The 26,692-nt window shown below is 40.4% G+C and overlaps 2 protein-coding genes across 4 annotated transcripts in view; both read right to left on the bottom strand.

Moving 5' to 3' along the window:
• Positions 1 to 20,172, bottom strand: part of AKAIN1 (A-kinase anchor inhibitor 1) — a 33,284-nt gene extending 13,112 nt beyond the window's left edge. Inside the window, exons 1-4 of one of the 3 annotated variants that reach the window (XM_052786951.1) lie at positions 20,110 to 20,172; positions 13,929 to 18,339; positions 10,206 to 10,358; positions 9,547 to 9,637 (exon numbers count right to left, since the gene is read on the bottom strand). In XM_052786951.1, the coding sequence (XP_052642911.1) occupies positions 9,547 to 9,604 (58 nt within the window). In that variant the 5' untranslated portion in view covers positions 9,605 to 9,637; positions 10,206 to 10,358; positions 13,929 to 18,339; positions 20,110 to 20,172. Of the gene's footprint in view, positions 1 to 5,312; positions 5,764 to 9,546; positions 9,638 to 10,205; positions 10,359 to 13,928; positions 18,340 to 20,109 lie in introns of those variants that run through there. The other 2 variants (XM_052786956.1, XM_052786955.1) reach the window with 2 other exon arrangements.
• Positions 19,434 to 25,831, bottom strand: ZBTB14 (zinc finger and BTB domain containing 14). Its single transcript, XM_052786950.1, has 3 exons — positions 25,718 to 25,831; positions 23,257 to 23,340; positions 19,434 to 22,789 (listed from the first exon to the last, which is right to left on the bottom strand). The coding sequence occupies exons 2-3, from the start codon at positions 23,257 to 23,259 to the stop codon at positions 21,446 to 21,448; spliced, it is 1,347 nt and encodes a 448-aa protein (XP_052642910.1). The 5' UTR covers positions 23,260 to 23,340; positions 25,718 to 25,831; the 3' UTR covers positions 19,434 to 21,445.
• Positions 25,832 to 26,692: the final 861 nt, after the last annotated feature.

Raw genomic sequence — 26,692 nt, 5'->3', positions numbered from 1 at the left:
TATAACCTTATAATCCTAATAGGATTCAGCCCAGTGATATGCAAGTGAAAGGTGCCAGCCTTACTTATTTAAGCCTTCAGTTCTGTTAATAATAATATGAAAAAGTAAATTCTGTGCCAGTTTTTAACACTATGTTGAATCATACTTTAAAGAAATATTGCTCCTAGGACTGTTGACTACTTTTTAAGCTTGCTCATTTCCTCACATTTCTGAATATCTATGAACTAACTTTCTCTTTCACCTCACTAGTGAGATCTGCTAGTGGAATTTCACAGCAGGGGAAAGATCAATGTGTTATTGGGAAGAGGTCAGCACACGAAATAATTTTTCCTCAGCAAAAAAAAACCCCAAAATTTCCTTGCCTCCAGGTGGCAAACACTTTGAGGTATTGCTGAGAGCTCTTAGCTGCAAGTACATTGTCAGATACTTTCAGGGGGCAACTGGCCTGCATACTCATACCAGCCATCACAAATTCTGGACAAGAAAACCATTACATCAGACTGCATGAGGTCTGCAAAGTAGTCTTGCCTGTAGCCTCCAAATTATGTCCATAACATGGTCTTTGTCAACATTAAGCTCATGAGAAAGAATCCTACATGTATATACTATTACAATATTACTATTATATTAGCGGGGCGGGTGTTGGTAGCGCAGAACTTGGAGCATTAGCAGAATGTAGCACAGCAGTTAACAGGGACAAGGACTGTGCCCTGCCTTACTACAATTGTTCTCATGGGTGAAAGGCACTTCATAACTGAGAGTTTCAGAGTACCAAACTCAGCACAAACACTGGAGATATCCCACAACAGATTATCTTCAGAAAAGTAAAGTTATTGGTAGTAATTTTTCCATTCATTAACAGGTGCCTCCATAGTGTCTTGGTCTGTGCATTACGGACAGGGTCCTCCACAGCACCTGTAACTGTATAATCGAAAAAAGAAAAAGGCTAACAAGAAATTTCATGTTTTCACATCCTGCAGCACAACAGGTTGTTGCTTTCCCAGCTTTTCCACTAGATGAGATCAAGACTATTCAGACAAGTAAGCACATCTGTTTCAGTGTGCAGCTGCTATGTCTTCAATTGCAGTTTAATGAGATTCCTGAAATGTTTGGTACAGGATGCGCTTCTGATATTCAGTGTCATTATGCAAGTCTGCTATACTTCTAGCTTAAAAATTTTAAGAACAGCTGTACTGCTGAAAAGCTAGTTGAAAAGCTATTGCTATTGCTATTTTAAGAAAAAGGTGCTGAGCAGTGAATATTCTGACTTCTCTAATGTATCTTTAAACATCTTTTTTTTTTTACATACAAATATTGATACAAAAATGAGTTCTACCTCCTCCTCCTTCTTTTGGGATTGCAGGGTCATGAGTAAAGCCTGTGTGTTCCTAGTTATGGAGAAAATGTCACGTAAGAAGGAATTCTTCAAATTACACTGAAAACCAAGATTCACCTGAAAGATGAAATCACACAAATCAAAGTAGATACAAGCTTAAAGGACGGAAGTGTTCAGACACTGAAACAAGCTGCCGATGTAGATGTTGCAATCTTTCTTGATGTATTCAGATCAAAACTGATTCCTTTCTAAAAGGTATTTAGCCAAAAATACAAATTCCTATTCAAGCAAACACAGCTCTGTACAGTACTGACTGGGTGAACCAATGATGGCCTGCAATGATGAGACTCTGTAATTTGGTAATTTTTACAGTCTTACCTTATAGAGTAAAATTCTCAAAATATACTAACGTAATCACTGAAATGATACTTTAGCGACAGTTGCTTAGAAAAACCATTAGGTAGCTCAGATATCCTTAACAGCTTTCTAACTTTATTCCCACGCTAGTTTTAAAAACGCAGGCCATCTTTGTGCTATATCAGTACATACACATAAGGGCAAAAGTCTAAGACATGAGTGTTTGAGTGACTCATGTACAAAATAGCATCAGAAAAAAATCCTTGGAGCATGAAAACCACCTTTGTATCCTGCTTGTTGAGGCAAACCAGAAGTAAACAGTATTACTTTAAATTTTATTTTACCTTTCCACTTGAAAAAGTTTTAGGGCTGAAAATAAGCATGGAATATGCCCCAAGGTCAATTTTGGGAAAAGTGACTGAAAGCAATTTGCAAAGAAGTAGCACGATATTGATTAGCAACATGTTAAATTATTGTTAAATGTTACAGGTTCATTTAAAAACAAAAATAAGATTATTATTGACCAGATAGTTTGATATTGGAAGTAATCACTCCTTTGTGAACTAATGATGTGGTAACAGAAGAAAGCTTGCTGCATTCTATAGTTTTTGTTGATGCTTTAGAACAAATAAATGTTTTAATAATTCTTCATTACTTACCTTACAAGGACAGATATTTAATCTGTGGAATTACTTATAGTTATCAATCTTTTATAAGCTAATTTGGTAGTGGTATTTTTAAAATTCTGGAATGCACTATCTTCTGAAGTCTCCTAAGAAAACCTGCCAACTCAACAATGATGACTTCTCTTTGCTTTTTGACCTAATCCAAACCCTTGAAATTTCATGCTTCTTTACTGTAGTCCCATGCATATCTCCATCCTTATATGTGACAATCAGTAACACTTTTCTGTCTACTTCTCAGGCTGCCTAAAGCAGTTCAATTCAGGGTAAAGAAGCTAAACTTTGCAATGTGTACTTTGTCCGCATTTCCATTACATGGATCATCCCCTATTGTAAGGGTAGCACGTCATGTGGGAATCCTCCAGGTAAAATAAACTCCCAGACATCTCATAGAGTTTGCATGGCATTTCCTACACAACAACCTATCATCAGTCAACCAGCACAATAAAGTGCAATGAAGCCCCAGTCAGATTAAACCAAGTAAGCAATAATGTACTTTTCTCAGTTCCTTTTTCCAGAACAGAGTCAGAGTTTATTAAAACTGGGTATGAAGAAAGATCACATATGAACAGTAGCTTTTTGCAATACCTGTAAATAGCAACCTACTGCCTAGAATGAGCCAGAAAGTCCAATTTTAAACATGAAATAGTGGCCTTTTTGTAACAATTTTGATCTATCTAGCTCACTAATATCCAGGCCTCTTTTGGGGGAGGGGGGTGGTGTTCGTTTGTTTTTTGTGGGAGGTGTTGGGTTTGGGGTTGTTTTTTTTTTATATAGTAGCTTGTTCTAAGATTTAGGGAAAAGTGCTGAAGCTTAACAGGAAAGTATCTATTCAGTCAACATTCAGCTGGCTTCACCTTTCAAAAAGTATGTTTAAACTTGGTAAGCTTCTTCTACTTAACATTTTATAAACATAGCATGATAATTCATGCTTTGCAATAATGTATCCACTACCTTAAGGAAGAGAGCATCATCTTATTCACATGCAAAATCTTATCTTTGCCTTCAGATAAACAAGTTCCATTATTTTTCCTGGAAGAGAGTTTCCTTTTTGTTGTTGTTTTCTTTTCTTTTTTCCACCTCTCTCCTGGAAGGATGTTTATCATTCTGAGCCTAACCATTTATAGTTAGAAAAATCTTTTTCTTCCTCCCATCCCCCCACACCCAACAAATAAATGAAACAGAAAATAAGGTCATTCATCACAGCGAGATAAAATCAGAAAGTTGACTCAAGAAATGAAACTCAATTTCTTAGTAAACTTATAGAATTCCTGTATCACATAGCCTGAAGTACTATGAAGGTGTTAAAGATGTACAAAACCCTGATTTTTTTTTTTTTTTTAAAGTATCCGGAGAAGAGACAATGCCAGGGCAGGGCTGATTTACAGTGAAGAAAAGCAATAAAATAATGCAATCTACTCAGCCTTGCTCTTTCTGAATACAAGAGATTGTCAAGCCCCTCTGATTGCTTTATTATCTCTTTTACAAATTCCCACTTACCCTATATATATTATGACAACATTTACAAGGAAACCATGGGCTTTTCTTTGAATAAAAGCAGACTGAAGAAAAATGACTATACAAGACAGATTTTTTTTTTTCTGTATGGATTAGAGTTGTGAAAAGAACAATTCATGTAGTTATTAATGAGATTTGGGGCTTGTTCATTGTCAGCCTTTGAGGAAGATGAGCATGTTTTCATTATTTTAGAGGTAAACCCTTCCTGCAGTATTCCAGTCCCATGGTGCATTTCGAAAATGAGTACAGTTAATGGTAACAGACCGTCAGATAAAAGGAGTTCAGAAAAGAGCCACTAATACTGAAAGGTGTACTACAAAAACCAGTGGCTGATTCTATTAAGAGAGATAACTTGGTCCCAATTTCAGAACATGAGGTATGGGAAAGTATGAAATTAGACAGCAACTGGGCAGTTAGAGACAAAATGAACTTCTGATTGTTGAAAAAGGATATTAATTTCTCAAAAAATTAGACTTTGCTGAGTTGTTGAGTTAGTGAAGTCAACCCCAAGATCTTTTTTTTAATGAAGGTATAAAGCTTTTGGATTCTTATCCCTTCACAGACTGGATATAGAATTTCAAAGGAAGACAAAACTTCTGTTAGCTTTGCAAAACAAAGGCATTAATAGTCACTCATTGTCATGTTGCAGCCTTTACTTTCCCTTTTCTATTTTTGTTGACAATTATACATCTTTAAAGAAGTTAATTTCAAGTCATTTCACTACAGAAGATATTATGCATGACTTACGTTTATAACCTGGAGCTACTGGGCCTCTCATCCCTTTCTGAACAACAAACTGCCTGTTTCCCAGCAGAATGTACAAAGTACAATGCAGACGCTCTATAGCTTCCCTTCTTCTCTGGTGTAGCACATATATACTACACAGCAGATTCTGCACCCTTATAGAGTGAGGTCTTGCATTAGACATGAGCTCCTGCTGAAGTCCCCAATTTTGTTCCAGTAAAAACTGGACTGAACAAACTTTCTGTTCTCTTCCATTCAAATACTTGGGGGGAGGGGGGGGAGTGGAAGGAAATTTGTAAAATATCTCCATGAGTTTCAGAGGGTGTCTCATTGGCAGCCACCGGTGTGGGTGCCGGGGTGGGGACTCGCTCTCCAGTCACTGCAAGGCCACATCCCCCTTCCTGACCCTTTTGCGCAGTCTGACAAGCACAGTCCCCTGCACGCTCGTATAGGAGGCTCCTGTCCCTGGTGGGCACCACCGGGGTGACCCTCATAACCTCCGGCTCCGCAGCTAAACCCATCCTAAGCTAAGCCGTCTTCTTTGAAACCGCCTGTCCCTGCTGGGCGGCAGCTCTGATTCAGCCGTTACCCCCTCCCCCGCAGCAGCTCTCCGGCACGGTCGGGGCCTTCCCGCTGGGCTCCCCCGGCTGGGCGCGGGAAGCGGCTGCCCTTACCTGGAGCGAACACCATGGTGCTGCCCGGCCCCGCACGGCTCGGCCCCTCGGACACCTCCCGGCCCCGCACGGCTCGGCACCTCGGACAGCTCCTGGCCCCGCACGGCGGCGGAGGCAGCTGCGGCCGCGGTCCCTCCCTCCACAATGCGGCGGGGCGGGGAGGGGGCCGGGGCGCAGCGCGGCCCCGCGCCTCCGCCGCCCGCACGGACACACACACACACGCTCTCAGGGCATCATCACTGCCACAACTCGTTGCCCTGCAGCGGCAGCGGGGGGGGGTGCAAAGAGGAGAAAGGTAATAGCGATCCGCCCAGCAGGGAGACCGGCTAATTGCTCTTAATTACCTCTCGGCAACAGCCCCGCTGCCTGACATTTCGGGGTACGCTGCTTTCACCACAAGCTAACAGCCCTGCTAATAGGCTCCAGCGGCTCCGGACTTTGTCACAGTATTTCAGCTTTCAAAGGTTCAAATGCTGAGGAATTTATACTCTGATTTCACAGGCCTGTTAACCCAGCTCTACGGAACAGAAGCACTTTGACTTGAGGGAACATGAATGTTTCAGCATATAAAAGACAACATCAGGGCCAAAATGTAAATAAATTAGTAAGTAATAAAATAAAATAGAGGAGGGTAAGCACAGAGAGAAGACAAAACTTAAAATTTTCCATCAACTTTTATATTTCACATTTAATTTGCTTTTATTTCTAAAACCCATGCTCAGAGTTCCTGTGGGCTCTGAACTTCTACAACAGAAGTGAGAAGCACAACAGCCAGATGGGACACAATTTTAGAGAAACTAACTGCCCTGTTTAAGCCTACACCTGCAAGAGGTATTTTGAAAAATATTGATTAATCAGTGCAAGTTAGAGAAAGTAGACAAAAAAACCCACCAAAACATGAAAGTTTGCATGTAAATTCTTGCAATATGCAATACCTTTTCCAATCACATGTTCATAATCTACGGATATTCCTACAAGCCTGTTTCATTCTTTTCATAGTCAAGCACTTTATACACACAGAATTCTCCAATTAAATCTGGAATATTTTAAGTCTCCAGATAAGGCCTTATTCTTAAAGTACAGAGACAGAAAAGCACTGATCTGCTTAAATAATTCTGCCTGTATACTTCAGTAAGAACTCAAGAATGGCATCACCATCTGTCCTGGTTTCAGCTGGGGTAGAGTTAACTGTCTTCCTAGTAGCTGGTACAGTGCTATGTTTTGAGTTCAGTATGCGAAGAATGTTGATAATACTGATGTCTTCAGTTGTTGCTCAGTAGTGTTTAGACTAATGTCAAGGATTTTTCAGCTTCTCATGCCCAGCCAGTGAGAAAGCTGGAGGGGCACAAGAAGTTGGCACAGGACACAGCCAGGGCACCTGACCCAAACTGGCCAACGGGTTATTCCATACCATGTGACATCCCATCTAGTATAGGAACTGGGAAGTGGGGGGCAGGGATTCGCTGCTCGGGGGACTGCCTGGGTGTCGGTCGGCGGGTGGTGAGCAATTGCACTGCGCATCATTTGTACATTCCAATCCTTTCATTATTGCTGTTGTCATTTTATTAGTGTTATCATTATCATTATTAGTTTCTTCTTTTCTGTTCTATTAAACCGTTCTTATCTCAACCCACGGGTTTTGCTTCTTTTCCCGATTTTCTCCCCCATCCCACTGGGTGGGGGGGAGTGAGTGAGTGGCTGCATGGTGCTTAGTTGCTGGCTGGGGTTAAACCACGACACCATCAAAGTCAAACTAATCATCTGGTGACAGTTTTTTCTTTTTTTTGGAACACTATATAAGATAATTCCTCCTTGGGAAGGCCTTCCAGATTCATCCTCACATACCACTTCTACCATCTGATTTCTGCAGATTCCTTTTATCACAAGATCTTCCCCGTAGCAATTTCAGCTTCTTTATTGCCATTTGTTTGTCTCCTGTCTTATATTTCAGACATTCAATTTCAGTTCTCTCAGATGGCAACTGAATTAACTTACCTAAACATTATACCTCTGACTGCTCAGAAATGGTGTTCCCTCTAAGAATGTTACTTCAAAAATCTTTCTTTTCCTTTTTTTCATTTATCGTTGTTCTCATCCACCTTACTTCTGAGAACTAACAGGATACCTACAAACTGAATTAGAATTATTTCTAGTAAAAGTATCCCACATAAAATACAGAAAAGATTACAGTCAGCAATATTCAGCATTCTTAAGAGACAGATCAAGGATACCCTATAATCTTTAGAAAATCAGGACTTATACATATTTTGAAAAAAAGATGTTAATCCAATTTTTCTCTAAAAAACAAGAAAAAATCTATTGGATATACATACAACTACATATATCCTCAAAAGAAATTAGATATATGTTTCTAAGGGAGTGGGTTTTGAGATGGCAGAGCAGCTTGTTGAAAGATTTTCAAAACAGTAAATATGATTCAGTGGTTTGAAGGTCTGTAAGTAACCTGTAAAATTCTAGGTGGGTATCTTTGACTTGGTAACAGAACCTACACCACTTTGGTGAAAGAATACAGGTCATTAACTATAATGTTCTACACGCATCTTTCTTTAACTGCTATCTGTATTTAATAGATTACCCAAAACAGGCACATTTTATTTTAGAATCTTTAGTTTTCTTGCTCAAATTAAAAGCTACTAGCAATCAATGTTTTCTGACAGAGGAAAAAAAAAGGTTATAAAAAATCATCTTGGGCTTCTTTTTTTTCATTTAATTAATCTTTGAATTTCAGATTTGGCCACAAGTTCAAATGCACAAAAAATCACTGAAATAACTGCACAGGACAGAGTTCTGTAGTGAATTGTCACCTCAAAAAACCATGCAGTTAATGCAGTACAACAACCAAAACAAGCAGTGCACTAATAATTATTCTCATTCAATTTCAGATCAGTGGAAAACAACATCAGTTATGCCCAGCTATTCAAAAAAACCCCTTGAGAACGAAGCACAGAGGTAAAAATGAGGTTATATCATTAAAATACAATACATAGCCTTGTTCATTTAAAGATGTACCATCAACTTGTATGAAATAGAAAATATGAAAGCACTTACAAAAACAGACTTATACATTTTTATCAGTAATTATACAGTCCCTGCCTTGTGTATCATTTAAGTTCTTATTGCTTGAGTGAGGAATTACTAGTTTCTGTATAACATCAGAAGACTTAAAAATTCTTGAGTATGTATCTTCAAAGATTTTTTTTTTTTAAGTTTTGACTTACTTAGAGGATACTCTGTTAAGAACTTTAACATTTTTAACAGTTAACTTTAACATTTTTAGACAGTTACAGAAATCAAGTTGACTGATGTCACTTTAAATGATCCGCTGCTGTCTGTAATTCCAAGGTTTTACATCTGAAGTAAACTCTTTATTCTAAAGGAGCTGAAAACAATTATTTGGTCACATAGGCTCAGAAGCTTAGTAAACGTGTTTCAAGGAAGAAGCTGTTTTTACCTGAAGATGTTAAATGTTTCAAAGTTTTGTTAACAAAAATGTACAGCTAACATTTTACAGGTAGTCATCAAAGTGTTTCTGGAAGAACCATTTGGAAGTAATCACTTAAATATAAATGAAAACATTTTATAATAAAATAATACAAAGATAAAAAGAGATAATCAGGAATATTTTGTTATGTCTCTATCAAATGCTAATTTTATATTTTACAAAAAGCTTTCTCCCCAACTTTGAGAATAAACTAGCTCTGAGCCATTTTTTTTATTTCCTCACACATGTCAACATTAATAATCAAAGCTAGCTCTTTAGGAGGGAAGATTAATATGATCACTAAACTGCTTGAACTAGTTGATGTCTTTTGCTAAACTGGGCACTATCATAATGGTCTTCAAAAAAGCAATTACAGTCACTGACTATCTTATCGTTAAGCTTGCTTAACAATAAAAATCTTTACTAGCCAAGGTGCAATACATTACATCTGAAACTGCAAGGAAACTGTTTAGAGGAAATAATTGTGACTGCGTGTGAGCAAGAAATATCTAAAATTATTTAAATGAATACTTGAAGCGTCAAATGACTTTGTATAGCAGGGATCATAATATTCAGTATCCTAGATTTAGACTAGAACAATTAATGCCTCTGTGATTAATATACCTCTAAGAGACAGATGTAGGGAATAAACACAGAAGGGAAAAGAGAAAAATCCAAACTCATAGAAGTACCACTCTCCTGAAAAAAAGAAGTAAACGTAAAGCCAGTTACCTTTCCATGAGTACTCCAGAAGAACAGCAATGTACAGATTTTCAGCAGCCAAAGACATGAGACCTTGAAAGCCAGCAGCAAGAACATGCAACTTTTCCAGAGACAGGAAAAAGTGAGTACCATTAGATTAGAGATAAACGTGGCCACTAGAGTTTCAATATTATTCTATTCATTTTTCTTAATCAATCTGATAAATTGCATAGTAGTCCAGGGCTGACATTTACAAACATGGATAAATTTTAGATAGAGTCTAGCAGTAACAGCTGTACAGTTTTCGGCTTTTTTGTTTTGTTTTTTAAATATCACAAAGATGAGTCCACCACAGGACTTCTCACAGCATGTAAAGAGATCTCCAAAGCCCCACTCCCATCTAGGAAATCTCTCTAGCTCTTACATTGCCACCCTCACAATATCTGAATGCCTTGCACCCGTTAATGATTATCTTCCAACAGTCCCACAAGAAGTAAATTGGTATCTTCATGTTATAGATGGGAGTCAAAATTACAGAGAAGCTGAACCCAAAGCAAAACTCAACCAAAAAGAAACAGACCTGGATAAATTTAGGAGGTCTAAATACAAGACTGAATGATTCACCAAAAACATTACTACATATATAACTGTGCAAAAATCAGTACAGCCAAAGTAATTGCTGCTCCCACCTGCCACACCTCTGTAGACAGCCAGTCCCTTCACTGAGACAGATGAATGAGTCACAGTCCAAAATTCAGAGCCTTTAGGTCACACAGGAACTCCTTCATACAGCAAGGAATTCAGTCCAGTCAAGTCCTTGGCTAATGACTCTGGCAGAGACACTGTGAAACACAGGAAGAGACTTTAAAGGACCTTACATACAACCACTGACTCATGACATGGACAAGGCCATACCATGCTACACCATGCTAAAGATTCATAGGATAGGGTGGGAATCTGCCACAAGTAAAATTCTCATCTTCAAACCTTTTCGGTTCTACCAGCATGACAACACATTTGTTAGACTATAAATGAGTATTTTTGCATGTGTCCTCCTCTTTTCTATAACAAGTGTTTTAAGACCCTGATCCCACCACAGCTTATTGGTGTGTGTAACTTGACACAAGTCATAAAATCAGGCATATGCTGAAGTCTTTGAAGAAACTTAAAAGGAGAGAAGCAAAGAAGCTTTTATGACCCATGGCAAAACTGCTAGCCAGTGAGCTAAGGAGAAGAAAAGTCAGCTTTAAAATAAATGAAGAAATTTCCAAACTTGAAAGAAAATACTATTTCATTAAAGTCCTCAATAAATTCAGATATAACATTTTGATAAATGTAAAGAACCTAAATATTAAACTACATGCTTAATTTCATGCTCAAAGAAGAGAACAAAGATATGTAAAATGTAAATATCAAAATCATCATTTTAATGTGCTACTAAACAGCTTAGATTGTTCAAGAACTGAGAATGGGAAACTATACTGAATTACACCAATATAAAATACAAAGAGTAAATACACAATGTGGTTTCCTGACTTGTCCTATAGAGTCAAAAGGATGGCGATTTCATCGTGCATGGCTAAAAATTACACAATTTGGCCAAATAAGATAAAAATATGTATTTTAAATTATGTTTGAAAACATCAACTTTATTACCAAAGAAAGGATTTAATACAGCAGAGTATCAAAACTTTAAATTAGGCTAGTGAGATTTGCAGAGCATTATCCATGTCCAATTGAAAAGTCTCTACAATAGGACATCCCTACTCTAGCAGAATTTATCACATCTATCAAATCAGGGCTCCCCACTGACTGCATTTAATCCATCCTTGGAACAATGGGAGATCTACAAGAAAGTCATACAACTGGATAAAAGAAAAGTTAATTACTGAAGTAGAAAATGAAACATATGTTTCATATTGAAAACATTTACTAACGCTCTTAAACTGGGTAATTGTTAACTTTAATTAAAACATTTCTATCTAACATACAACTATTCATGACGGCAGTCACGACATTTTTGAGTACATATTTCTGAGGTATTTCAGTTTTTTTGGAGACTGAATGGCAAAACTCTAGCTTAAGCAAACTCGTCTGTCATGCACTTTTAAAAACTGTAGGTTTTAATTGTTATTGTGTGTATAGCCGTACATAACTCTTACTCCAGTAAACAAGCCCAGTTATCTTCAAACCTCTAACTCATCTGAAACACAAAGGGGTATAGCCACTCCTTCCTTCTTCCCAAGTAGACAGTTGAACTCTTTTCCCTTATTTGATTTAAGATCAAGAATTCCAGAAACAAAGTTAGAATATATTTGTTTTTTTAAAAAAATCAAGTCTCCCCAATAGAAGCATTCAATGAGATCTAACTGCTTTTTAAGGGTATAAGGTTTCAAGTACAGTGCTGGAAAGTTAAAGATTGAAACCTTACACCAGCATTACAAAGTTTATATCTCAAAATCCTGGTTTAAGCTCTATTTTACACTTTAAGAGCAAGAATACAGCAGCCATGATTGTTATAAACCTTACTGGAAAATCTGGATGAACTATTAAAATATTACTGGGTAAAATAAAAAAATCAGTAATAGCTGTAATATCAAATAAAGCATTTTGTAAAAAGAAAATATTCAAATGTTGTTACTTCAGATGGGGGGAAAAAGTCTTGTTAAAAGTAAAGCACAGAAAACTATGAGAAATATCAGAGAACAGAACTCATTTCCAGGGAAGAACTTTTCACCGAAAGAAGGCAACTCTCAACGAAGAATGCCTTCCACAGCCTCAGCTACACAACCGAAGAACTAAATTTAAAACTCCTTAATCTGAAGTACCAAATGGAAATGTAAAAATGCCTACAATTTTTACATTCAGGCCTTCAAATGGATTCATATTTATACTTGGAAAGAAACCAAACTCAATCAGTCTAAAAACTTCAAGTTTAGCACAGAAGCCTATACTAGAAAGACAGAAAAAAAAAATTCTTAACATGGAATCAGTCTAGCTGACATCACCTAATGAAATACAGAATCTATCCCTATACTTTGGATTTATATTATTTGCAATAACTTAAAAGATTATTTGATGATTTTTACACAGTAAGTGATCTAAAATAAACCTAAATAAGTATGGAGTGAATATTGTCTACTTCTAATACTTGTAAACATTAACCTATGTTGCAAAAACATAATAGCCTTTTGGGGTTACAGTTTTGTCCTTCTGTGAATTAAATACCTATTGTCTTTTATAACTATTCTTTTCTGCTTAACCTGAGCAATTTGTCACAATTCAAGGCTTCATAGGATTGTTGGATGAGAGGCAAACAGGGTCAGATTAATTTAAATAATAAAAAATGAAAGAAAACACTCCCCTCCCCCCAACTCCAAACCCCAAATTCTGTTCTCCTGCAAGTCTACCACCAGTGGTTATTGCAAAGCAGTTATGTCTGGTTCTTTCTGTTGCCTGGCTTCTTCTCACAAACACTTTGCAACAAGTGCTGTGTTTCATCACCTTGTATTTAATGGAATGCCAAAGTTGGGCAAGCCCTGCTCCATTCATTCTCCTAACTCTAGCTATGTGCTCCTGCCACTTACCTTGGCTCGAATGTAATGAATTGGTTCGACAAGGTAGGTCAACTCAAAACTAACTCACCAAACCACTGAATTGCTTTGTTACAGAAACTCACTCAATTGGCTTATCCTAAAGCCATAAAAGCCATTAAATCTGAGGCAAACAAGATGGAGGAAACAGGTGTGTGCAAAAGGTAACAGCAAGAGAGAAAAGAAGAGAATGGCATTACCCCTTTTAGCAACAATTTGCATTTTTATTATGGCAGGTGAAACAGAAAGCTGCTGTCTTAGAAGGCAGCTCCACAATAGCCGAAGTCTATCTAAACTGGGGCTGTTCTTCCACTGACCCTAGCACTGAGGCAATTGTAGGGCTCCTAAGAAGGTTAAGAAAAAAATGCCTCAAAACGGTTATTATTTTCAGGTGCTTCAGCTCTCTATGAAGTGGTTCAATGAGACACTGCACGAATGCTACTGCAGGCAAAAGAATGACAGTAAATTGCAGCAACCACAACTTTGGTTGTCTTAAATCACCATGGATCTGATCCCTTGATCTCGTTTAGCTTTTCCCTTAACGTGCAAATAGGGAAATATCTCATGATTTAGCTGTGCCTTGGACATAAAGCCTACTGCCTTGGTGAATTACTTCTCTCTTTTTGTTATCACCTAGGATAGACAAATAGGTTTGAGTTAGAGTGCTGTTCCTGTGCTCTGAGAACACTGAGAATAGATCATCTTTGGATCAAAGCCGACAGCCATTAGTTTGTTAACAAAATAGCACATACCATCGAGCATACTAATAAGTAATCAGAATATTAGCTCTACCATAGTTCTATGCACAGTAAATTCTACCTGGAGAAATAGATTAAATTCTTTTCAGCTTCTCTTGAACCTCTCCACCCTGAAAAGCCTTCAAAAAGAAAGAATTCAACAAGAATAAAAGAACATAACTTAGGAATGAGATTTGTCCAGACAAGACAAACTTTAAGGGGATGACTATCTAAGAGCGAGCTGTCACTCATTTCGCTACAGCTGAAATGAGAAGGTCCTGCTCCCTCCTCTTCCCTGTTTACCCTCATCCCTGCTCCTGCCTGAATACCTTTATCACTTACCTTGCATTGACACAGAAGTTCACCAGACAGCTTTGTGAGCAGTAAAGGAGGGGAGAAGGAACAACACTCACCCTTTCAGCAGAATTAAGCTTTACTATACAAAGTCTACTTTGCTATGTCTTTAGAAGCATAGTCTTTTCTCAAAAAACAAGCTTTATAGCAGAACAGAAACAAATAAAAAACAATGCTTAAGTTTTGAAATAAACAGAGAAACATTCCATTGTAAACTATCTTTCCATACAGAAGAAGCCACTTTGTATTCGTTTTACATCTTTGCAAAGTCATCAGATCAAATCCTATTGCTATCTAAGAAAACATTCCTTCATGTCCTAAGCAGATCTCATGAAAACTTCAGTTATTTTGTGGCAGAAAATGGGGGAATGATAATGCGTTTATTTGGGATACACAGAAGATGGATCCCCGAGTGTGAAGAAAAAAGCGTTAAATGCTGCTTAGATACAGAGAGCCAGTATAATTAGATATTTCTGGCATAATAGAGCTACATGAATGGATACTGTGTGGCTTTCATACTCAGGAAAAATAAATCTATACACTGATTCTAAATGCTGGAGGTTAAGGTAATGAAAACAAATCAACAAATTATCATCTGAGGCTACTGACGTAAGCAATGAAAACATGTTCTTAAATATAGTGTACCCTAAATACATTATATACAAATTTGCATTTAATTTGTATTAAAGTTTAATAAATGCAATGTTTAGAACATTTTTGACAGTACATTCTTGCTTCAATTCCAACTCTTCTCCCTAACTTTGCCCATGCAACCTTAAACACAATAGAAACCTGTACACAAGCTTTGACAGTATGCAAAATGGAACAACTAGTATCTTTAAAGACAGAGTCCTGAAAACTCTACTCTGTAAACCCCAGTCATGCTGATGATGAGTACAAACCAGACATAAATCATCCACGGTTAACTGGTAACTTCCCTCGAAGAGGAACTCTTGCCTGAAGTTATACAGGCTCTCGTATCAGCACCATTTCCAATTTCTAGAGTAGAGAGGAGTATATGTTCTCAGAGTAGAGTTCTGCCATACTACATCCTCTTGTCTGAACCATCTGCAATGCCACTACAGTGGTTTGTTCCCGTAAGCACTGCTTTTGGTACCCTTGACCCTGAAAAAATGGATCTTTATTAGTGAAGAATGAAAACTTAAGAGTATCTTTGTCTGTTAAAATATTCTAAAGATTGAGCTTCCCTGCATTTAAGTTGCTTGCGTATGCAGATTACTTAAATGTATAAATAGGCCATTGGGAGGAGGTCAGAAAACTACAAATGTAAACACTGTAGGGTTTGGGGTTTTTTGGTTATTGTTTTTAACAGAATGGGTTTGCATCAGAAAATATGTTTTTCTAAAACAGAAGAGTGCTTTTATGCTTTGGTGGGAAAAGTTGATCAATTTTAATAACTCTCATGATTTTATGATTCCATAAAGATGATCTATAATCAATGCATTATATCCATTAATTTCTTTTACTTCTGCATTAAGATACAGCTTGAAATCTGTTTATATGCATAATATGTAATATGTAGTTACTGCCTTATATACTTACTCAAAATGGCTCAGTATAATTAAAAAGAACATATATTTGGAATTTCCATTCAGTAAGAATTTCAATTTCTTGTTAGCACCACTTGTTTTACAAGCTTGTGTTCTTTCAAGAACTACAGACTTTAAAAAAAAATGTATACCTTGGAAGGAATCTGGGATACAGGTATCCAGAAATTTTGCTTTGGCCATGCTTTTTGATATACATATACCAAACAGGTCAGACATGGTACAAATTTATTCATATGGTCTACATATTTTTCAAGTTTATCTATAAAAAAATTAGATTCTTAGCTACAGATTATTAAAAAAGCAGTGAGACTTCAAAAGTCTATTTCTATTTTAAAGAGCTCTAGTGCTGTTCATATTAGAACCACTGAAGTACATAACATTTCAGAGTTCCATAAATATCTAAAGGATTAGGGCCTGCAGATAAAAAAATATAAAAGGACAATGGAGAGAAATACATTGAAAAACATATCAATATTGTATAAGTCACTATTTTTAGCTCTTCCATTATTTCAGATTTCTTGTATTACATTTAATCCTCCATCTGTTCTGAAAAGAGTAAGAATGTTATTATAATTGTTTTAGATCTATATGGAGACAAATGACCGACCAACTGCTATAATGGAATTTTTAATGAAACATGCACGTTTCTGGCTGATGGGGCATACTACTGTGATCTACAGACTAACTGTCTGAAAAAGATGAGAATTTCTTAGATCTGTCTTTACCTTCTAGCTAGAATTATCCTATTCTGTACCAATCTGTAAATGTTTACGTTCAGAAAAGTCATATGTTGTTAGTGGTAGATGTACTTTGTTTCAGAAATGCTTTGTCTCTTCTGTAAGACAGAGAGGTGTCTAAATTGATAAAAGACTTAATAATAGATAATCTGTCCCTAAAAATATATTCTAAGCTTAGGGTAGACTTTCTGATATCATCTGATATTTTATTCTATATCTCACCCTACTCTATTAATTTAAATATCCTTACTCAGTGGAATCATGAAGACAATCTCTAGATTAGAAAATTGGGACCCAATCTTCAAAAGAGCCCCAGTTTGGGTACCTAAATGGCAAGACTTTGAGAAGTATTTTGTATTCTGTAGCTTACATGAACAAACAGAAACTGAACTCCTCAAACTTTTGCTACTGAAGTCAGTATGAGGCATTTTCTTTCACACAGCCATCTTTAAAACTGATCTCCAGGTCTAAACCTTCTTAAAAGATTAAAGCAGAAAAATGAAAACACAAGTACTCCACTGTGAATTGTTTCATTTTCTAACATTTGTTTAAATATTCCTAAGAAGGGTGGGTAGAAGAGCTGGTATGGAATGGAGAAGGGCTGGAAGGTATTATTTTCTGAACTTTTACAGTTTCCAAACTGAGTTGTGCCAAATAACCAGCAGCATACCCATGGCTAACACAATCTGGATCAGAAATTAATCAGATACCAGAGTTCAAAATGTGTTCTCTTTGTTCCTTTTTCTCTTTACAAAAAAACCACACTATTTTTAGGAACACACAGTTAAGATCACAGAATAGCAAAGTTCTTATTTCAAATATTTCTTTTCACTCTAAGTTATTTAGTCTTATAAAGCACAAAGCCTTTTAACTAAATGGTTATACTTCCTTAGTATTTAGATCTTTTTGCAAGTAAGACTTTGGTCTAGTGTCCTGTGTTGACCTTCTACACCCATCTGGGTCACCAGAAGAACCTCATTTCACATCAATTAGCACGTTGCTGCATTATATACATATAAGCCCTGGTCACACAAATACCTATTCATATACTTAATTCCAATAGATGGAGAGTTCGACTGAAGCCACTTGGTCATCTAACATCGCAACATGGACAGACGTTCAGTATAAGCAAAAAAGAGTAACCAAGTTTTTGCTATCCTATGTATATTAAAGACATAACTGACTCCGATTTCACAAACCATAGATGAAGAAGTGTATGTTTAGGGCTAATTTTTGCTACTTAATTCTGAGAAAAACAATTAATTCATATCTAATGTTATTTTAGCCATCTATGTTTCTATAGCATTCTGTCATTCCTGCACACACCCCAATTAGCTAATTTGCCCACTGTTGGAAAACCTGTTAGGAATATTAGGCTAGTCTGGCCCCAATAAAGTCAACAGCAAAATTCCCATTAATTGGACAGAATCTCATCCATTCTCTCATATGCTCTGAAAGAAGTTGTCATTCTTTTAACAGTAAAAATAAAAATTTGCCCATTCCTCAATCAACACAGCTCATAGCTTACGGTTTATCATGCTTGAAAACCTCTGTGGCCTGGAGCTGATGTACATCTGCTTCTGTACATGGCATCTGCTGGCACAAGACAGGAGAGAGCTGGGAGCAGTAGTGTCTTAAGATGCAGATTTACCTGAACTTCACAGACAGACCCCCAAAACATATAAGCTAACATCCCTTCAAAATGTACACAATGAAAAGGATTAATCTAGAACACATTAACAATAATGTACACCTAAGGTTACCTCCACACTTCCTTTCCAAAACCTTTTCCAAAACTTTAAGCTTAAGTATTCTAGGCCTTCATCCCTGTCTTGAATAAAAACAATTGGGAAGGGAAGAAAAAATTACCTATTGGCTTTCAAAAAAAGAAAAAATAAGGTAAGTTCACAGCCTTAAAACAGACAGCAGTAGTAGAAATTGCCAATAAAATTCTCAACTTCACAAAAATAACTGAGCCTTTGCCTTCTTGATCAATATTGTCATTGTTGGTCTCAGGAACATACAGCAGCCTTCTGACTCTTAAGCAGCTAAAAACCAGCAAGAGGCCGAGGCCCCTTTCAGAACCTTTGACATGGGAGCAACTCCATTGATTCCACTGAATTTGTTTCCATGACAGACTGTTAATACCAAGTCTCATGTAAGGTGTTTATGCCTGTCCAAGGAAGATGCAGCAATAATATTTGTTCCTGCCTCTGCACACTTTTGTATTAGAGTACGTATAATATCAAACCGTCCCAGTTTTAAAAAGCTACAAACACCATGCAACCCTTATAGCTGTAACCTTGTATAACTCTTAAGAGCTGTAAGCTTTAACAGCAGAATTTACTCTGGTGTAAAACACAATGTTATCACACTTTCGGTGGTGTTCTTTTAATGCAAGCCTGCTTTTTGTTAACAATTTCAAATTCACAGCCTGACTGCTGGTGCTCAAATGTCAGAGGGCAATTTTCTTTAACTGTAAGCCTTGAGCTCTGTCTTCCCATTCAAGCGTCTGCTGTCTCAGTGAGCTCCATTTTTATTTATTACTTTCCAAAAAAACCAGTGAGGTTCTTCTTGAGAGGTTATTTAGCTTATCCCTCAGCTTCAAGGCAGAATTAACTATATTTAAACCATTCCTAACAGATGTTTATCTAAACCGTTCTTGAATATCACCACTAGCGGAAATTGCAGTGTCTCCCCAGGCATTCTGTTCTAGTAACTCATTATTCAACCCTTTTAAGTTTTTTCTAATGTCTAATGTAAACGTTCACTGCTGTCATTTAAGGTCATTACTTCCTGCACTCTTCACAGGAGACCTAGAGAAAATTTACTTTCATCATCTTTTACACTTTTGAACTCATCACAACAGATCTGTTTTGTACAGTCTTAAACCCGATTTTATCATCTAAGAAAAAGTGAACACAATTTTAGATAAGAAAACATAGCAAGACTAATATATTTAGAAAAAAAAAAGTAGATCTCATTTTGGACCTACTATCTTTATATCTATGATCATATACAGTAAAACATTTTAACAATGGTCATTTATCATGTTCCTCAAGAGAACCAATAAAATGCAATGAATACACATCCTCTGATGTTGCACAGATACAAAATGTATAGTTTGTTTACAAACTAATATTACTGAATGTAAAATGAAGCAACATTTTAAAAAAATATATTGGTAAAGGTCCAAAGTTTACATTTTCTAAAATATTAAGTTCATGTTTTATTTACAGACCAGCTTTCAAACAATTATTGGCATTTTAAGGTAACTGCTTAACCTGATGAGTACATGAATAAAATGAAGCTGTAAAAAAACCCAACCAAACAAAAAAACAATAATCAAAGTTCCATATAACAGTTCCAAAAACACTATTTTCAATTTCTATTTAGAAAAGCAAGATGTGATCTACTACACAGTAACTTACCAGAAACTGGTCTAACACTTTCATATGCTATAGGTATTGCAAGTGACCAATGTTATCCAACCATGTGCCCAAGAGTGCGTTTTTTTTCCAACTTCAAATGAAGTTTTGACAACAGCTGTAGTATTTACAAATTTAAAATAAAGGCTTGATATCCCTTTGAATTACATTACCACTGTTACTGAGTCTTCTCGTGTTGACTACACGCAGCAGACTGCAATCCAAAGACCACTTTGTTGACTCTGTGAGTTAACAGTTAAATTAGCAGCATCTACCCCAGCTCATCTGAAAAAAAAAATGGGCAACTCTAAGTAACAGACTATTAGTGAACACTGATTCTGGTTCAATTATGACTGAAGTCACTCACTGAAGTCTCCCTCTTGCTGAGAGGTGGTGTGTCAGAAGGCAGAAGTTTTTAAACTTGAACGGGACCTATTAGCTGATATGACCAGCTAGGACACAAAACCCAGCCTGACCACTGCGGGCAGTTATGCAATAGCCCGTGGCTGAGCTCTGCAACTCCAGAGGTCTGGCAGTGAAACCCGGTCACTCACCAGTGCAGCTAATACTCCTGCACTGCCAGAAACACTCCTTTGTCTTACCTGTGCTAGGTTAGGTGAACTGAAAGCTGCAGAATAAAAACTACAGCCTCAGACTGTATTAGCTTTAACTAATTTCTACCGGGTCAGAGTAAGGAACATGTCTCCTTCTCCATGCTGCACCCTTTTTCCTGTGTGGCTCTGTCCCGTCTTCAGGGGCCTGCATAAGAGTGAACACAGAAACAAACGAGGCAGACTCTTTTCCCCACAGAAGGGATTGGTGAATGCCATGAACCTTCTGCTTTGGCAGCCGGGACCACTGTGAATAATGCAGTTTTTTCAGGAAAGCAAGTATTTCATTAAACTTGCCACCTTGATTAAAATAAGAGGGTATCTGAGGGAATGGAATAAGAAGCAATTTCATTTTGATCACCGTCCCCCCTTACACTCTGTTGTACCAACCTCTAGCACCTACATTAGGTGAAAAAAGGAGGAAATACAAAGCTTAGGGAATCAACATCTGTTTCTCAAAAACTGTAGGTATAACACCTTCACAATTATGAAAACCAAGTATTTCCTTTCCATGTTTGTTATTTTGTGAGATCTCAGTGTTTTCAAACAAAACTCACTGATTTCGATGTCGACATTGTATGCAGTATTCCATACTGGATGAAACAAAACATCAGCTGGTGATGATTCCTGTTTTATAGAGAACTTGATCATATTCTCAAATTAAATCAGGTATTAGTGCATTATACTGCTAATGACAACAAAACTATTTCATATTCAAAGAATACCCATCTCTGAAATATTTTAAAATACCTAACCAAGCAATGCTGTGTTCCTATGTAGCATTCAATTCCTCTAAAAATATGTTTTCTTGAAAAGATAATTCTCAGTCTAAACGTATACCAACAATAGATTTTGTTCAATTTAATTTCTTATATTACTTCTGATAAAGTTCCTGCTTTTAACTACAAGCTATAGTTTCTAATTGCTGCTCTGCTTCAGCAGCCATAGCTGCTGCCTGTAACTGTTCTGTTTCACTTTGGATGGAATTGGCTGTAGTAACTTGTTTTCTTTCACTGTGCATATTGTTCTCATGCCTTTTTAGATCAGATGCTTTAGCAAATGCTTTAGTGCAGGAACTGCAGACAAAAGGTTTCTCTCCTCGATGTCTTCTTTCATGGTCTTTGAGGTGGGACTTGTGCTTGAAAGCTTTATCACACATATGGCATGCAAATGGCCTCTCATTACTGTGAACCCTTTCGTGCTTTTTTAGATCCGGTGCACGAATAAAAGACTTTCCACATACCTCGCAACTGTAAGGCTTGTAACCTGTGTGTATTTTCAGGTGCTCTTTCAAATGAGCTTGCGTGGTAAAGCCCTTTGTACACATTTCACAAACAAATGGTCTATCAGCAGTGTGTAGCTTTTCATGTTTTCTCAATCGCGCTTCATCAGAAAAGGTCTTACCACAAGCCTGACATACAATGTGTTCCCTGTGACCATAAAGCAAATACTCGAACTTCATATCCCCAGCTGCCGTGGTCCAGCCTGGTGTCTGTTCATCTTTCACTTCACTTATGCCATCATTAAATGTCAAAGTCTGAGGGGTCTGAGATCCTAAGTCTTTTGATTCAGTTGTTTCCATAGGCTCTACTTCTTGGCCATAGCAGTTTACTTTTCGAACTTCTTCACTTCCCAACTCTTTCAGAATCGCCTCTTGCACTCTCAGGGTAGTGGTAGGTGATTTTCCATCTTCCTGACTTGGGGGAGTTCCTTCCACCGTCACATCTGATGGACTGTCATCATGATCTCCAATTTCTTCCACCTCATCATCTTGGGTATCATTAGGTTCCCCCATAGGACGGTTTACTTTTAGACAGTACTTGCTCTTGGACTGTGTGTTTTCTTCAGGACTAGATACATCACGTTTTTGAGAGCAGAGTTTATCCAGAAATCGAATACCAAGAATCTGGCCTGAAGACATCATCAAATTTACATCCTCTTTCTTAACAGAAATCTTTGCAGTATACATGTAATTGAGAACTTCCTCAAAAATATCAGAACGAAGAAAATCTATTTCTATTACTGATGAACTATCAACTTCCAGTTTTTTGAAAAGCTTTTTGAAGTAGGTACTGCAGGCAGCAAGCACGCACCTATGTGCTCTGAATTTAACATCTTCAACCACGATAGCTATGTCACAAAATTCTCCTTCCAGACGTTGTTCATTTAATGTTTTCAGGAACACAGTTTTGTGATCGTCGTCATTATATTTAATGGTTTCAGACATACTGATGAAAAACTCCTGTAAAATGACATGGGAAAGTTTTGTAATTTTTATAAATTGTGTCAGTCATAAAATCCCAACAGCTGATGTCACTTACACACTAAAAGAATTGCCAAATAATTTTTTTTGCTTAATATGACCAGAAAAAACCTTTCAGCTGATAAAAGCATTACTCTTAAAATTCTTTTAAAATTGTGAATACATAAAGGTCTTTCCCTAGGTTATACGCTTTACAGAACACATAGTGATTTATAAAGGATAATTTTTCGTACCAATATATTAATTTATTCAAATATTTATTGATTCAGTTACCTAAAATGAAAACTTTCTCTGTGAAGTTGCAATTCCCAATAAACGTATGATCCAACTGCAGCAGAAGTCATTCTTATAGCTAAAAGAAATATTAATACTAAAAAATGTATAAGAAATACTCTAAATTTGTCAGCATAACAAACCAAATGTGAAATATCACATATAAGCCTTACCATGAACAATGCAGGAAATTTTCTGAACAAATGATGTTTAAGTATTTGACAGATGATTAGCCCTTACAATGGGCCACCTTCAGCCTGAAAGACAGGAAGATAATAACATTTTAAGAAATGATTAAATCGATTCCAGAAATTGTTTTAAATTTGTGTGTTAAAACACAGCATTTTCAATTATTTAAAATTATACAAAATGCACTGTTAAAATACCCAGTTATTTTGACTGGTTCTACAGATAGATGACTGTATAAATTGATCTGATAGCACTGTTGTCGTAAACCATGTGTTCACTTGCCTCTGGCTACTTCACTTCCCTGACTCCACTTTCCTGTAGTTTGCACTACATCTAAAAGTCTGAAAAACCTCTACAGGAATCAACAGTGTTAACCCAGCAAGCAACTCATCAAAAAGGTGATTAGTCTTCTGCTGAATTAGTGTGGTGGGCAAGCCTAGTAGCGGGTCTGGCAAGCAGACCAAGCATTCCAAAGGACAGCAGACTGGGCTGTGGATGGATGCACATCCAGGACCAGGGAAAGAGACACCATGGATACCAGAACGCCAACAACAGAGATACTTGAACGGCAGAAAGAAAATGCAAAACACGTAATTTAAACTATTAAATCGCAATCTCCCACAGGCATCTAATTGTGACAGAAGCAGGAAATGCAGCGAAGAGGAGGGAAATTTAATATTTGGTTCAGAACAAATCCTCCATTGCCTGGCACAGAGCTACTGGGAACTCCTTTCCTAAATCCTAATTTATCCTGGACCATATACGAAACGGAAGCAGACGACAGGTAGGCAACTTCCCCTCTTGGTGCTGGGTGTTTATAATGGTATGGGAATGCCTGACTCCCTCCAAACACCTTTGCAGGTCTGGCATCTCAGCATACAGTGCCACTGGCTACAAAAGAAACCTGAGGAAAGCCAAAATTCTTTTCTTGGTCCCCAATAATCAGATGTTGAGACAGCCAGATAGGAAGTGCATAAATATTTGAAATACACAAAAAGAAAACAAAACCAAGAAACGCTGTGTATTTTTCTGGGCTGTCGGGGTCTACCGTCCCAGGAAAACATAACAGTCCAGCACTGAAGAGGGCAGGACAAACCTATTTCAACAGGATCCAGTTAGAGTTCTTTGCAAGCTGGGAAAAACGCTGCTTTCTTTTTAAGCAAACAGCAAAATGTTACTGCTAATGATCTAGCAGCAATCCCACCCTGTTTTGTTAAACAATATGCAATTTTGCTGCCATTCTGTTGGGACTTACTAAGCAAGAACCAATTATACGAGAAGTAATTGGCTGAAGACAGCGTCGCTGAGTACACAGGGGTGTGCAGCAGTTGGTGACAGAAACAAAGGTACTGCTCTGCGAGTGGAGCACGCTAGGCACTTGACCAGAGTACCTCCAGCACGGACTAAAGGCGGGGGAAACTCCCACTGCCACCGGGTCACCGCTTCCGCGGGGTAATTCTAATTATACACACACACACCCCCCCCGCACACATTTTACACTGCCGTTACCACCACAGGCACGGGGGGGGCGAAGAGGGGGAGTATGTCTGGGGTTGTAACTGTTCGTGCAGCTCCTGCCGCCGCCGCCGCCGCCGCCCGAGACACGCTCGGTGCCTCGCCGCGCTAGCGCGCACGGCTCCGAAGACGCACTGCCGCGGCGCCGACTGCCGTGCCCGTGACCGCAAAGCCAGCCGGGCGCACGCCCGCTCCATGCACCCGCTGGCGAGGACGCGGCGCGGGCGGGTTCCCGGCGGGGCCCGGCCCTACCGGGCTGCCGCGGCCCGCTCGCCGCCGCCGCCGCCGCGGGCCCGCGGCTGCCGGCGCGGCCCTGCAGCAGGGAGGCGCCGCCCGCGCTCCCGGCCCGTCGTCGGGGGCGCCCGCGAGCAGCAGGCGGCCCCTCTCCGGAGCGAGCCCGGCGCTCCCCCCCGCCCCGCGCCGCCTCACGGGGCTGCGCGGGGAGGGCGCCCCCCTCCCCCTCGCCCCAACGCTTCTCGCGCGGCGCCCGCCCCGCCGGTGGCGGCGGTCGAGACGATGCCAGGCTCCCGCCGCCGCCAAGCCGCGGCCGCGCGCCCCTTTGTTGCGGCCGCCGCCGCGCGGGGCCCGCGCGCCCCAACGTGCGCATCCGTCGCTGGACGTGTTCTCCTCGCCCTCCCCTCGCCCGCGGGAGGCAGGCGCGCGACGGCTCCGAGCTGTTGGCGGCGGCGGCGGCGGCGGGCGCGCCCGCGGCGCCTCCATCTCACCCAGCGCCAGCTGCCTGGGCTTTAACGGCTGCGGCCGTCAGCAGCCGGGGCTGCTGGAGGCGGCGGCACTGAGCGGGGGAGGGGGGAGGAGTAGGAGGCGGGAGGGGGGGCGCGCGAGGGAGAGCGCGCGCGCGCAGCGCAACGGCGGCCCTGCCGTTGGGCGGAGGGGGGGGGGAGGGGGGGTAGGGAGAGGGCTCGCGCTTACCTGCCACCCGCGCGCGCGCGGAACCGCACTTCCCGGGGAGCGCGGGGGGCTGCCGCTGCCGCCGCTGCCGCCGCGCGGGAGGGGGCCGGGGGGGGGGAAGGGAGGGAGGGGGGGAATTTGGGGAGGGGGGGCTGGGGGGGGGGGTCTGCGCGCGTCTCTCCGGCCGTCACCGCCGCCTCCTGCACGAGCACTCAGTGCGCGCGCGCGCGCCGGGGGCGGGGGGTACGTGCATGCGCGGTGCGGGCAGGGCGCGCCTGTGCCGGGGAGCGTGGAGGAGGAGGAGGCGGGGGGGGGTGGAGAGCGGGGGGAGCGCGCCGGCTCCATCTCCCTTTTCGGGGGTCCCGCGCGGCGGCGGCGGCAGCCGGGCGGGGGCGGGGAGGGGAGCGGTGGCGCGCGCCGCGGCGCACGGGGGCGGCCCTCGCCGAAGGGGCGCCGGGGAGCCGCTCCCGCCGCGCCGCGGGCACCCGCCCCGCCGCGCCTGCGCCCCCATGGGCGAGCCCGGCGGCCTCCCCCCGCGCCTCCCCCTCCCCGCCTGGCGGCGCACGGCGGCGGGCCCAGCGCGGGCCGGGCCCCGCGCCGGATGCCGAGCGGGAGAGGGGGAAGGAGCGGTGAGGGAAGGGCGCGAGGCGGCCGGCGCCGTGGCCGTTGAGCGGCGCCCGGAGGGGCGGGGCCGCGCGCCGGACACGCCCCGGCGGGCGGGAAGGGGCGCTCGCGCCCGGCGGCGGGGTGTTGCGCTCGGGGCCGGCGCCCGCAGCGCCGGTGTCGTGGCTTTGCGAGAGGAGCGGTGGGGCCCAGCGGGGTGGTGGGCGGACCGGGGGCGTTAATTTAGGCGGGATTTTTAAAATGCGGTTGTCTGGCGAGTGTCGGTTCGCTCTCGGAGGCCCGGGTGTAGGCACGGACGTTTCGCTGTGGGGTAGCTGCGATGCTCTCGCACGGGTTTGTGGTTGAAGGCTGGGGGTGCTTTTCTGCCCCTCC

Source organism: Harpia harpyja, chromosome 5 (assembly GCF_026419915.1).
Source record: "Harpia harpyja isolate bHarHar1 chromosome 5, bHarHar1 primary haplotype, whole genome shotgun sequence".
NCBI lineage: Eukaryota > Metazoa > Chordata > Aves > Accipitriformes > Accipitridae > Harpia > Harpia harpyja.
This window is presented reverse-complemented; position numbering and strand designations above follow the sequence as displayed.